This window comes from Mya arenaria, chromosome 2 (assembly GCF_026914265.1).
Source record: "Mya arenaria isolate MELC-2E11 chromosome 2, ASM2691426v1".
In the NCBI taxonomy this organism is placed as follows: Eukaryota; Metazoa; Mollusca; class Bivalvia; order Myida; family Myidae; genus Mya; species Mya arenaria.
In genome coordinates this window covers 972,501-987,890 of record NC_069123.1, presented here as the reverse complement: position 1 = coordinate 987,890, position 15,390 = coordinate 972,501, and the positions used below count along the sequence as shown (strand labels likewise).

At 36.7% G+C, this 15,390-nt stretch overlaps 1 protein-coding gene across 1 annotated transcript in view; it reads right to left on the bottom strand.

The window, feature by feature from the left end:
• The window catches only part of LOC128225175 (adhesion G protein-coupled receptor L2-like), a 31,127-nt gene extending 20,482 nt beyond the window's left edge, over nucleotides 1–10,645 (bottom strand). Inside the window, exons 1-7 of the mRNA XM_052935231.1 lie at nucleotides 10,517–10,645; nucleotides 9,459–9,593; nucleotides 8,042–8,157; nucleotides 7,135–7,315; nucleotides 4,663–4,837; nucleotides 4,334–4,476; nucleotides 1,431–1,619 (exon numbers count right to left, since the gene is read on the bottom strand). Coding sequence (XP_052791191.1) covers nucleotides 1,431–1,619; nucleotides 4,334–4,476; nucleotides 4,663–4,837; nucleotides 7,135–7,315; nucleotides 8,042–8,157; nucleotides 9,459–9,593; nucleotides 10,517–10,622 — 1,045 coding nt within the window. The 5' untranslated portion in view covers nucleotides 10,623–10,645. The remainder of the gene's footprint in view (nucleotides 1–1,430; nucleotides 1,620–4,333; nucleotides 4,477–4,662; nucleotides 4,838–7,134; nucleotides 7,316–8,041; nucleotides 8,158–9,458; nucleotides 9,594–10,516) is intronic.
• Nucleotides 10,646–15,390: the final 4,745 nt, after the last annotated feature.

Here is a 15,390-nt window from a genome sequence, read left to right as displayed (position 1 = left end):
TGAACATGTCAGGACGTAGTCGGCAACACAAGCACTACATCGTCCTTGCCATCAGTGTCATTACGATTGCACGATTGTATTGATTTTCGTACAATAATACATTTTACATCTTGCAAAATATTGCTTCTGCGAAAATGCATCACTGTTGTATTTGCTTTACATCATTTGGACTCAAAATTTGTTGAAAAAGGATTGACTTAATAAATGGTTTATGTTGACATACTCACAGAGTGTATAATATCTGCAGTGATGTTTGGAGGCATGCTATTGGCCTACGTTCTGACGCAGTTATATATCTGCTAAAAGGTTAACCTACTTCCATAAGATATTTGCAGCAATATTGACCTACCTTCTGGTGATTGTAAGATATTTACAATGAGGTTGACCTTTTTGTTGACGCTTGTAAGATTTAATGCAGTGATTTTGATCTACTTTCTGGTGAGTGAAAGAACGTTGACCTCCTTTCTGATTTCCGTCTGATATTTACACTGTGATTGACAGACGTCCTCTCGAGCGTGTGAATCTATGTGCGGTGTGGTTGTCATATTTTCTCGGAAGTGTAATCTATTTGCATTGGGGTTGCATTGCGTTCTCGATATTTAAATCTATTTGCATTGCAATTGCCTTACTTTCTCGGGACGTTAATCTATTTGCATTGCGATTGCCTTACTTTCTCGGGATTTAAATCTATTGGCATTGCAATTGACCTACATTCTCGTGATTGTAATTTATATTCTCGGTTGCCTTACTTTCTCGGGATTGTAATCAATTTGCATTGCGGTTGACCTACATTCCCTCGATTGTTTTGTATTTCTATTGCGGTTGACCTAAATTCCCTCGATTGTTTTGTATTTCTATTGCGGTTGACCTACATTCCCTCGATTGTTTTGTATTTCTATTGCGGTTGACCTACATTCCCTCGATTGTTTTGTATTTCTATTGCGGTTGACCTACATTCACGTGATTGTTTTCTATTTGAATTGCGGTTGATCTAGATTTTCTGGATTGTTTTCTATTTGCATTGTGGTTGACTTACATTCGCTGGACTGTAACCTACTTGCATTGTGGTTGACCCAATTCCTCTGGATAGTAATATATTTGCATTTTGCTTTAGACTTACTTTTTGCGTTTGTTAGCGATTTCTTTTTTCATGCGGTTGACTTTTTTGATTGGTATAAGATATTTGCAGTGGTATTGATCTACTTTCTGATGTGTGTAAGATAGATGCAAAAAATTGCTCTACTTTAGTTTGCGTGTAAGATTTTTGACAGTGCTGTTGACAAACCTTCGGTTCGGGGATATCTACATTATGAAATACATAATTGTTTATGTGTGTGTAAGATATTTTCAGTTGAGTTACTCCTCTCGTTTATATCAGTGCCACATGTTCTAATTCAGTAGTGATTTTTCTGAATGACTGTACTACATACCGGTTGTGTTTGCATCTGCGGTTCGCTTGTTAACATCTGCTGGACATGGAATTGAGATGGTATCGAGGGCCGGTGTCCGCGTCCACCGGATGTTTTCAACAATTTGCTCGTTACATTGGGCGCCTATCGTCAGACTGCAGTATTTGTTACACGAGTAACCTATCTTTTCCTCGCTAAAACATGAGTCTCCTGGAAAAAATAATAATATTATATATGATAAAAAGTAAACTCTTAAAGGGGCTGTCTCACGTATGATAAAATAGCGAAAAAAAGAAGAAAATTGTCGAAAACTGACATAAACTTGGCATCAAAGTGTACAATGCATTGAAATTTACTAACTGACGTACCACATAGTTTATAATTTATTTAAGTTTAGCAGTTGTTTCGTATTTTTCCATTAAAAAGATTACTGGGTATGTCTACCAGGAAGAATTCATTCCTTATGCGTGATTGGCTAGTCGGTGTTATCACGTGATATTACCGAGGTAGGTGTATAGCTTAATTATGTCACACGATTGGTATAAGTCTTTGTAGCTCAGTGAGTAAGACGCTGGACTACAATTTTGGCGACGCAGATTCGAACCCGGTCTCCGACACAATTTTTTTTTACATTTTGGTGCTATTTTTTACAATTATGATATCAAAGCGTAACACATTCTATGAGATAATTGTCCTGAGATTCGTTACAGAAAAGAACTTTTTTGGTGCCAATCTGTGACACAGTCCCTTTAAGTTTATTCCAAATGCATAGGGCATCATACCCATGCGATACAATGTATGTTTGATATCTCTTAGTCAACGGTAAACCAAATATAAGGTTATGCAACAACGAAATATCAAGGGTTCGTAATACAATAAATATATCATACGAATTTTGAGAAGACAACGAATATTTTTTCGTTAAAGGCTTCAATACATGCATAGCTAACCCTTTTACGAATTAGGTGATGCTGTTTTTACGATAAGGCTATACATAAATGATTCAATGATAAGCTTTAGGTTCCAGTTTCAAAACCTGCCTTCCAGGCAGAAAAAGAATATAAATAAACGTTATTACAAATTTAAGATCTATACAACAGGCACAACGAAAAGCAATCCTGCAACAGAAAACATAAAATAAAGTTGGTGCATGTATTCTAATGAGATTTATAACCTGTTTATAGTAGCTTTATAAATGAAGTTTTGCTAGTTTTATTTTAATTTTTCCAACGTTTTGTTTGTTTAGTTTGGTAGAGCACTATGACGCTAAACATAGAATCAATTTGACATTGCACCACATAACCATTTAATCCTAGCAGACAATTATCTCCTTATTTCAAGATTTCAAAATGGTATTAGCAAGCTAATATGGCATTGGAATTGAAGCTATGCATTTGACATAACCTTTAATTTAGCAACGTTCTTTTTGTGGATATTATTCAAACTTAACACGGACGTTTTACTTCCGGATGGCATTGCATCTGCATCTCTCATTCCCAATGTCACAGTAAATATAAAAGAACAGAACAGATATTTTATTAAGACTTGTACAAAGTACATCATCTTCTTAACCACAAATGAATAATAAATAAACAAACACATGGTATGACATAGTTATACATTATATGAAATAGAATCATAAATACATTCAAAAAAATATTCAAATCAGGTGAGGATGAACAAAACTATTATAATTATAAATCAATATTTAAAGTGATCTTCTTATACTCAGAGCTTGTTTGACAAATAAGGATAGTTTTTACGGACGTAAATAATAATACCGTTTTATGTATTTCTTTCTTATAGTTTCAAAACGTGTACATCATATCGACGTATACAACAAAAAGCCGCTTATTGTCATTTAAATATTTGTGTACTAATGACATTAGAATAAATATAGCATCGATGGTGGATCGCCCTTTCCGAAATCCGAACTGAGCGTCCGAAATAATGTTATGTTCATTACAGAATATCTCAATTCGTTTATTTAGCACAGTAGCACAGTAGTAAAAAGCTTAGACATACAACTAAGGAGAGTAAATCCCCTATGATTATTAACATCATCTACATTTCCTTTTTTGTGTAACGGTATAATAACTCCTTCCATTCACTTATCGGGGAAATATCCAGTATTTAAAATACCGTTAAAAATATCACACAAATGCGATGACAAAATATCAAAAGACTCTATAAAATATTAATTCATCAAAAAATCAGTACCTAAAAGTCATTTCTCAAGCTCAACTTATTGTGTTTTTCCATTAAAAATGCTAGAATGATAAACAATAAGTAAGTGGGTTTTTTTCTTTCGAAGAGCGCATTCTCTTTGTATTTTTTTAGAGAAATTGTTTCTAGAGCAAAATGGGTATTTGAGTGATAACTGAAAAGAAATAAATTAGACTAAAGTTCAAGATTATTCTTGAAGGGACTAGACACCAGATGATACAACTGCAAGAGAAACAAATTGCCAAAAACATATATACAATTGATATCGTTGTGTACAGCATAATTGAATCTTACTTTCTGATGTCTCTTTCGAAGTTTTTTGCTAATATTTCCAATTCAAAATTAACTGTATTTGTCGGCCAGGTTTATACCTGGTTTATACCAGTAAGATTAAAAATGGCGTCGGTATATACATCGCTGTATGAAGCGCGTGACTTTCACATGCTAATTATAAACTGGCATGTAAAATGATGTATTATCGGCTAACTCGTTTTGACAATTCTAAGCTCGTTTTGAGAAAATACTGATTTTGGCGATTTTAGGATTTCTTGTGTCTAGTGCCTTTAAGTGTGTTGTTGTTTGCTTTATATTGGTGCCTGGTCCTCGCCACTTGGTTTCCGTCCATTCAAAACCATCTCTTACTCCTCCCAACTACGTGCTAACAACAGACATAAATGATCTTGTAAACAAACACGTACGTAGGGCTCCCGACGGCCACCGCATTCTCATGGCTCCCCTAGTACCGCGTCGGAACTCCGTCCATGAAACAGCGTCCCCACAGTGCATGAAATCGCAGGAAGAAAACAATGTGTCTATTTCGTGCTCCGCCAGTACGAAACTCCTGAAAATGCAAATTGCATGCTAATTTTGTGTGTTAATAAAACAAAGTGTATTCGTAGTAATATGTAGCGGTAGATGAGTGATTCCGATGCAGATTTTCATGAAATGGATACAGAGGATGGCAAATAAATGGGGTTTAGTCTTCACAAAATTGGTAACGATATAGTCCTTAAAGTTGACGACCGACCAGATATTGAGATGCGACAGATCCCCGACGAATGCGACCCGTTCGTCAAAGTCATTCTGGTTCCCCCTGGATGCTTGACCCAGCACAAACTCTCCCCCCTGGGGAACTTCCGCCGCCTCACCGCTCACTTTTGACTTCCGCTTCCGGCTGTTAATATACAGGTTCGACTCTCCGTCTGTGAATAAATAAAGGATAGAAGGGTTATTAATCTGATTGAGGGACCATAAATTTGATTATATTAAACTTGAAAGATAAATTAAATGTTGAGAAGAACGATATGACATCTACAAAAATTTCAGCCGAATATTAAAAATTCCCGCGGTAAACCATGCAAAATAACATAGAAATACACATTATTTGACATAAAGTGTATGACCAGTTGACCTAGGATTTTATGTTTTAACAATTCTCATAGGTTGGGTTTCCAAATTGGCTGCTTTATTGTGAAAGAGTCTACCGTACCTTATAACTTTCAGAGGTGTCAGTCTTTTACCATGAATATAAAAGTTGATGTTGTTAATTATATAGGTTTTATATTATAAGACGTTTAAACGAAGCTTTTGTTCGGTGTATATAGTATATTAAAGTTCTGTTGTTTTTTCAATTAATTAGCAATTCGACAAACGTGTAATACAGTTTAGTACAATAATTCCTATAATTATTCAGTTCACATTTAATTGTCTGCAAATAATCTATACAAATTTTGTTTTTACACAGAACACGATCATAGCGTCGCTTTGAACCAACGATATAGTTAATTGAAACAGCCTTAATGGCGTCTTCAGGGAGTCAGTTTTACTCTTGTACGGGCATATGATTCGTAAAACAATACGGTAAAACACTGACGGTGGCAGTCGGTGTTTCTTTGATGTGTGAAGTCGATTGAAAGACCATATTCAATTCGAATTCACTTGCTTCAAAAACCATTAAAGGGACTAGATACAAGACGAAACAATTGCAAGAAAAGAAAACACGAAAATTGTCAAAAACGTACGTCAAATTGATATCGTTGTGTACGATCGCTTACGGCATATGTATATGTACTACTCACGTGACGTGCACATTATAAATATGCACTTAATCAACTGAGAAACCATTATGTGCTATTTTAAAGGAGTACAGTCAGCTGAGACAGCGCAAAGATAGCATTTGAATTAGTAAAATGACGTATTATCGGCCTCATATTAGCTCGTATCGACAATTCTAGGCTTGCGTTGTGGATAAAATGTATTTGCCGATTTTGAGACAATCTGGTGTCTCGCCCCTTTAAACGCAATGCTCGACTGCAAACAGTAGAATTCACCAAAATTGTTATCTTAAATCTAACATAATTATGAGCTTCATACTATAGTCTGTGATGGAGATACAGTAGTGGGCTGGATGAAAGATAAGTGAGTTCCTTATTAGTCAATGGATGAAATATAAGCAGGTCAAATGCCGGTATACACACGGTTTGATATCAGAATAAAGACAGGCGTCCGACTTAAGGCCACACAGCTAGGAGTTAATTCACTGATGATCACAGCAACGATTGTATGACTAAATAAAACAACTGACAGAAGCTTATGCACATAACTAGGAGTTAATTCACTGATATTCACAGCAACGATTATTTTGACTATATAAAACAACGGTAGCTGATTGTAAGAGACTGGTTAATTCTTTAGTTTGGTGAAAGATAGTTTAATCTTTTGATCTTTCAATATTTAGCTAAGAACAGAGTCACCTGTTCACAACTTACTAAAGTTTTATATCAACGGCTGCTGCGTAGTATTGCTAACTGTATTTTAAGGGCATTATGTTCAATGCCAACTAACAAGTCGTTTCATCAAAAATTCAATGAAAACTACAGGGACAAGCCTGTTTAGGGGCACAAGGCAAGGGTCAAGACGACAATGAATTATATCCACACACATGTTAAAATCACATACAGGGACATACACATACACCCAGACGCCTTTAATGCAGTTATATAAGGAGTGACACACACTTTGTGTCAGTGTATGTATTGGATTTCTTATTAAGTTGTCTATGGTAAATAATTTAATTTTTCGAATTGGACTTAAATTTAAAGTGACACTCTTATTCAAAATCAATATATACATGTATAACAAACATAAATTTTAAGAGATAAATTACTCACTAAATAATGCATTTATGAAAATTATTTATTACTGATAACAAGATTATAACCGTGTATTTAATAGCTGAAAACGCAAAAAGTATTAAATAATTGGTGAGTGCTAAAAGATTATTGAGATCTGCAATCGTCTCATAAGGTAGAAATACCGTGATTTCTGCACCTTTCTTTCAAATTAACTTGGTATCCTTCATAAGTACCATTGTTTTCCACATTTATTCATCCCCTTTAGTATATTAAAACAACTAAATTAAGTGTGGTAAATCTTATTTGGGAGTAAGAGTGCATCTTTAAAGTAAATGCAACACTAAATTAGCGTAAATCACATGTACCTTGCGATGACCAGGTCCACACAATGTGGTGCCATTCATTTGGTAGGAAATAGAAGCCAGTGTCCACTTTTTGATTCCAAACTTTATACATGAGGGTTGGCCCACTGCGCATGCTCAATAGGTCACCGGTGACGTCATGCTTGTATGACAGGATAGTTCCGTTATGGGCGGGGCGAGGAACCTGGTTATAAATTGTGGGGATACGTTTCAGAAATTGGTAAAATTAACATGCTTATATGATTAATACTAATTTGGCAATTCAACCAGAAACATGCAATTATTTAATCAGTGTATTAAAACATGTAATTGAAACATACAGAGTTATTATATAGCGTACTTGACGATAATTTCAGAACTTTAAAGTGACACTCTTATTAATAATCAAAACATACACATATAAAACAAACTTAAATTTTAAGTGATAAACCTTTAACTACTTACTAAATAATGCATTTATGGAAAATATTAACTACAGACAACAAGATTGTAACCGTACATTTAATAGCAGAAAGTGTGAAAATATTAAATGATTGGTGAGTGCTAAAAGATTAACTGCGGTCTACTAAAGTCTCATAAGGTAGAAATACTGTGTTTTATGCTCATTTCTTTCAAATTAAACTCGGCATCTTTCGTAAGTCCCATTGTTTTTACATTTATTCATCCTTTTTGGCATATTTAAACAATATTATTAATTGTGGTAAATCTTATTTGGGAGTAGGAAGGCATCTTTAAGAAATAATAAAACTGAGTGTACACTGCAGGAACAAGTACTAAATAATTGTAATTACATTATTCCATATTCAGAGATTGAGTGGCGATTGTTTAAAACTATATTCATAGCATGCAGAAAATATTAGCAATTATAACTTCACATGGAATTCAACATGGAATATCAATGTTATCTTACTTTGATCCAAAAGGCTATTGTAAACTGTTTTAGCACCGGAAAAGCCTTTCCAAGTAGCACAGTGTATCGGAGTGGCGTCTGGCTGGAAAACTCCAGTCGGGAGTCCACTGCTGTCGCTAAAAATAAAGAACCTAACCATTGGAGAATTTTATGCTCTAATGGCGTGGCTTGTTTGGTCATTTTCTGTCCAGAGCATGTACGTATGAGTAATAGGCAACATAGTGATAGTTCACTTGGATTATTTCTTGAAAGTGAAATGGCGCCGCCATTACAGCCTTGTAACATATAACATGCAATGTGCATACGGAGGCTCTTTTGATTACAGAAATGTTGCCATTTTCAAGGGCAATGCATTTGTGGATCCATCCGGTTTTTGAAAGTGGCCGAGGTACATGTATAATCAAGAATTAACTACTGTCAAAGATTTGTGAAAATTGGATAAAAAATGGAGACTCTATTGTGTTCACAAGCCTTATTTTCGCAATTTTGAAAATTTCAGGGGCCATAATCCAGTCCAGAATTGGCGCATCTGGCTGGTTTCCAAAAGGGACCCTGATTAAGTTATCATCTAATTATTGAATAAGTTAAGTAAATGTCGGGTAATAAATGGAGGCTACATTGTTTTAACAAGCTCAATTCTAGCAATCAACCCGCTTAAGTCAAGGCAAGGGAGAGTAAAAAATCGACAACTGCACTCTCTGAGAACAGGTTGTCTCTCTTAGACTGTATTTTTGGCTTGGCTACAATATAATTTTTGACAATTCGAAGGGCCATAATCCAGTCATGCATAGGTGGATCTTGCTGGTTTACAACCTCTCATGGATATCTAGCTACTGTATAAGTTTGATTAAGATACACTTAAAGCTGAAGACTTAATCGCATTCACAAGTAATTGTTTACAGACGCACGCACACATGACCGAATAGACGACGGACACTGCGCCATCGTATTCTGGCATTGTAGTTCAGCGGCAAGTTTAATTTACATGTATATCCTTTTTCATTATCTGCCCTTGTAAAAGTTTGAATTTCACAAATAATTGGATATAAACAACTACTATTGTGTTTTTGATAAATACAGTCAAGTATAAATTGGCATGAGTTTTGATTGTCCGATCTATATCTATCATTGTCTCACACTACACGACAGCTACAAAACCAGACTACCTGTGAACTGTAATGGTATTAAATATGCACTTTAAGTCAGTCTTGTGGCCATTAATCATGGTCAATGTCTTCATTTACCGTTTAGGTTGTTTATGTTTCTGTGTTATCCGATTAGCTACATCTTTCTTGAATCAAATTAAAACCAATTTTAAATGCTACCCAAAACGTCCTCAGTGATACTAATAAATGTGTTATACTCACAGTTTAACACGCAAGTATCAATGATTTAAATGGAACAAGGTTGTACTCACACATACACACTTGAGTGTTCCAATGGAACCCCGCCCCACAATCACATCCGTATCCGTCCGGGTGATCTCTACAGTCAGGTAACGTATACAATGTCGAGTTGATACACGTTGCATAGATCTGCGGACGCAAGTTAGCTGAAACGGGAGTTACAATGTATTACTTATTCCCGTACTACATAATTTCCCCATGCCCTGCGATCTCATCTATGCCCGCCCAGATGGTCTATACACCGCGCTATTATGTACTGTGTCGGGATGATACACGTTGGAGAGATCTTCGGAAATAAATTTGCTGACACGAAAAAAAACAGTTTATCTTATCTTTCCCGAAACGGGAAATTCTACATATCTTTATATGTCCCATAAGATATAGTATACCGTCTCGCAGTCAACATTATAATCGGCATAATGCTTCATACATTGCGGCAACGTGTACAACATCTAGTTAATACACGATCTTCTGTACTGTGTATAGCATATACGCAGATGCGTAGCTAGGGCATAAAAAACTTGTAGCCAATGTAGGTCCGATGATTCCATGTGTGTTTGGGGACTTTTATATGCACATAACAGATAATCAATTATATTTGCAATGATTACAATAAAAACAAGCAATACACCCTGCACGTAGTTTAAATAAACACAAAACTTGCTTTGGTTAAAATAAAACAAACTCTTGTGTTGTTCAAAGTGTTTGAATAGCTAGTTTTAATTGCATTTTGGGTTATTTAAATTTTGTCATTTTTCAATAAAGGTGTAGGCCCAGGCCTACAAGGCCTATGTGTAGCTACGCCACTGATACCGAATAGACATCGACGTATACAAAACGTAAAAACGTATTGAAGCGTGTTACCATTCCCCGTACTCTTGACGATAACTATTTGACGATCTAAGAGTAAGGTGTGATTTCATTAAAACGTGAAAAACGAGAATTCTTATTCCAGTACATAGAAATGATAAAATGGTAAATGAATTAAAAATAATCATAACGTTTGGAAAATTCCTATTTTCCTTTTTTGTACCGTTCCTTAGAAAAAGAAATGAAAACTGCGCCTTACCTGCTGAACGTATTTTCCAAGCAGACGACACATGCAGGAGACACACCACCGCCACCAGAAATGACCTATCTGCAGACACCATTCTACATCCGGTTCTAAAAATCATATAGAATGTCGTTAATAAATAGTTAGTACGTTTTCCAATAATGGACACAGTAAACGATATCTTATTTATAATCTGCACCATCAAAGCTTAAATACGTCACACCGGTGTATGTTTCCGTTTTGTCTCGAACATAATTAAAGCTGTTTTCACTCCTCATTTCCCTTTTATCAAATATTGAACAACACCTTTAATGATAAATGTACACGCAAAACTACCATAATACGGTTCAAGGTTATTTTAATATTTGCAACTGAACAACTGTTAGCAGACTTGTTACAATGTACATGCAATGGTTTCCAAAAAAAACACGGGAATGAAGAAAGCTATATACATTGTTTTAGCTGATTGTTTAAGATTACTTTAAACATTTTCCTAATTCTCATCATCTTACACAAATAAGATCGTTCATTTGTTTCAATAGTACCTGATTGTATGCCATTTTATTGATGGAGGGAAGTCTTCAGAGAAAAGCTGGCTTTCCTTAACTTCTTCTCAGACAAGACAGTAATTTCATATCGATTTGTATAGAACTACTTCTGAATAAGTGTCTGCAGCTACAAGTCAATATTGCATTGAAAAGGTGCAGTAAATTGCATCACGTAATGATAGAAGCGACATGGCTGGATAGACATGACATAGATTCTTGTCTGCAACAAGTAAATGGTGCAGTGTAAAGATGCAGTAGGTTGCATCGCTGAACGATTGAAGCCACATGGCGCGGCAGACATAGAAGTGTTTCTGCAACTCCAAGTCAATATTGAGGGTGTAAATATGCAGTATATTGCATCACTGAACGATAGACGCGACATGGCGCGATAGACATAGAAGTGCACTACAAGTCAATATTGAGAGTGTAAATATGCAGTATATTGCATCACTGAACGATAGACGTGACATGGCGCGATAGACATAGAAGTGCAACTTCAAGTCAATATTGAGGGTGTCAATATGCAGTATATTGCATCACTGAACGATAGACGCGACATGGCGCGATAGACATAGAAGTGCAACTACAAGTCAATATTGAGAGTGTAAATATGCAGTATATTGCATCACTGAACGATAGACATGACATGGCGCGATAGACATAGAAGTGCAACTACAAGTCAATATTGAGGGTGTCAATATGCAGTATATTGCATCATGGAATGATAGAAACGACATGCATGACTGTCTGCGACTACAAGTCAATAGTTTAGTGTACAGATGCAGTACATTGCATCACTGAATGGTAGAAGCGACATGGCGCGATAGACAGGACGCAGATGAGAGTCTGCAACTACAAGTCAATATTGCAGTGAAAAGGTGCAGTTTATTGCATCACGGAACGATAGACGCGACATGGCGCGATTCACACGACAACATTGAGTGTACATGTGTGCAACTATAAAATAATATTGTGGTATAAATATTCAGTACATTGTATCACATCCCGGTAACGAAACCTAGTAGACGTGACATGGCACAATAGACATGGCACAATAGACACGGCAACATTGAGCGTCTACAGCTACAAGTGAACATTTCAGGGTAAAGGTACACTGCGTTATATCATATCCCGGTATCGGAATAATAGACACGGCATGGCATGATAGACACGGCATGGCATGATAGACACGGCATGGCACGATAGACACGGCACTACTGAGCGCCCACCGCTACAAGTGAATATTTTGGTGTACAAGTTCACGACATTATATCACATCCCGCTTTCAGAACAATTTACACGGCATGGCACGATAGACATGTCAACATTGAGCGTCTGCAGCTGCAAGTGAATATTGCAGTGTGAATGTACACTGCATTAATCAAATACCGGTACCGACGGGACATGGCAAGATAGACATGACATGGCACGAAATACAGAACATGGCACGAAGACATGACATGGCACGAAATACAGAACATGGCAAGATAGACATGTCAACATTGAGCGTCTGCAGCTGCAAGTGAATATTGCAGTGTGAATGTACACTGCATTAATCAAATACCGGTACCGACGGGACATGGCAAGATAGACATGACATGGCACGAAATACAGAACATGGCACGAAGACATGACATGGCACGAAATACAGAACATGGCAAGATAGACATGTCAACATTGAGCGTCTGCAGCTGCAAGTGAATATTGCAGTGTGAATGTACACTGCATTAATCAAATACCGGTACCGACGGGACATGGCAAGATAGACATGACATGGCACGAAATACAGAACATGGCACGAAGACATGACATGGCACGAAATACAGAACATGGCAAGATAGACATGTCAACATTGAGCGTCTGCAGCTGCAAGTGAATATTGCAGTGTGAATGTACACTGCATTAATCAAATACCGGTACCGACGGGACATGGCAAGATAGACATGACATGGCACGAAATACAGAACATGGCACGAAATACAGAACATGGCACGAAGACACGATATGGCACGAACTACAGAACATGGCACGAAGACACGATATGGCACGAAATACAGAACATGGCACGAAGACACGATATGGCACGAAATACAGAACATGGCACGAAGACACGATATGGCACGAAATACAGAACATGGCACGAAGACACGATATGACGTGGCACGAAATACAGAACATGGCACGAAGACACGCTATGGCACGATAGACTAAAGAATTTTGTTCGTCTTATGCATTTTATTCTACTATTGACCCACTTTCATTTTTATTATGGTTTTCTTTTCCTACATCGCACTATGAATTGTCCTCTCCTTGACAAATTCCACCGCCTCCGTGGGTTTTTAGCCCCACCAGGGTTTTGATGTGGCCTATTGCTGACCAAGAGGCTACTGTAATAATGACCTGGCAAATAGGAAAGGCATCCGATGTAAAGATGTTTATCAATCAAGGTTTCTCCAGCAGGGTGGCCCTTAATTGAAAGGGGTGGCCTTAGAATAACAAACACTTGACTTTTTACTCATAACAACAAAAGAAGTTCAATTAATCTTGTTCACAGAAATCATTCATGATGAAATGGATATACTCAGCTTTTTGTTGACACTGAATCAACATTGTAACTTTATTAATTCCCCGTAACATTTAGGTCAGTTGTGCGTATCTTGACTGTGTTAGTGTTCGAGATTGTGTTTTGTCCACCAACTCAGCCTCATATCAAGAAATGATTAAAGGTTTTTAGTGTGTACTTACAAAAATGAATGGTTTGAAGCGACGCTGTCTCATAGCCACTTATTGTGTGTAAGAACATACTTACATTTTTTTAATTTTAGTGGTCTACATTTTATGGTGTGAACAACTTCTAAATGGGCCAGCCACTGTTTATATATCGCTTTACCTGATTTAAATCAGTAACGGCTGGCTGCTGACTTACTACAATTAATGTATTGAAAACTAGTGAAATACTGCCTTCTCATTTGACAAACTAAATACTGACCACTAATATACGTTAAATGTACGGTAGATTTTGAAAATACTGTCATTTCCTTTGGACAAGACTTAATATACGGATGCACGAAAAGATAACATGCGTTAAATGAACACTTTGATGTCAATATATATATCACTAACATCTAGTGCACGATTCTCATGAAAAAGGGAAAATCGCGACTCTGCAAAATTGTGAATTTACAATAGAACCCCGTTGGCTCGCACTCCCAGGGACCGGTGAAAATACCTCGAGCTTCGGGAAATTCGAGCCAAGCGGGAATGCGTTCATTCAGTAGAAAGAAATCGGTCCTGTTCCAGTTCGAGTCAATGAGGATATCGAGCCAAGCGAGTTCGAGCCAACAGGGTTTGGATGAAATATAATGTAATACGTGTGTAATAGCGCTTTTAACCTTGTTGATTTGAAAACATAATAATCATGAAGCAGTAACAATCGGTATGAAAAGAAAAAAAGAAACATTCATTAAATGAATACTTTGAAGTCAATAATAATGATTGTATTACTAACGATTATCACAATGATATAGTATTCGATTTTCCTGAAAAATTCAACAACGCGACTCGGCAAATATTTGTATATTTTCTCTGAACAAAACAGGTTCAATATGCAAATAACCTCTGTTAACAAATAGACCGGAGTGTAAAATTAATATCCAACGGAATGGAATGAATAAATAATACAGTTTGAGTACACTAACTGGGAAGTGCATAATTCATCGCTGAATTATTAATGTTTTTGTTAATGGCGGTTTTTCGATACGGGAATCTTATTATTTCATGCGCATATTAGATTTCTAATCCTGATAAATGATACAAAAGCAATAGTTGCTATATTTGTTCTCCACGACGCCCTGACGTGTCAAAATGCTTGTTAAAAACTAAACAAAGAAAGACTTCCTATATCAATAGTTTTGAATGAAATGTTTAATACCTTTTCCCAATGTATTTAATGACAGGTTGAATGAGTTATACTGCTACATCGAAGATTGGTTGAAATAATTTGCTACTATTCACAAACTTGAAGAGCAGCCCTCGTTCATGTATGTAAAGTCGAACCCCCGTTGGCTCGAACTTTCAGTGACCGGTGGAAATACCTCGAGCTTCGGAAACTCGAGCCAAGCGGGAATGCGTACCGGAATATTCGAGCCAAGCGGGAATGCGTACCGGAAAATTCGAGCCAAGCGGGAATGCTTACCTTCATTATATAGAAATCGGTCCTTTACATACAGTTCGAGCCAACGAGGAATTCGATTCAAGGGAGTTTGAGCAAACGGGGTACGACTGTATCACCAACATACTTCACCTACTTTGCCTTCGTTGTCTAGAGTATTCAGACGAGCA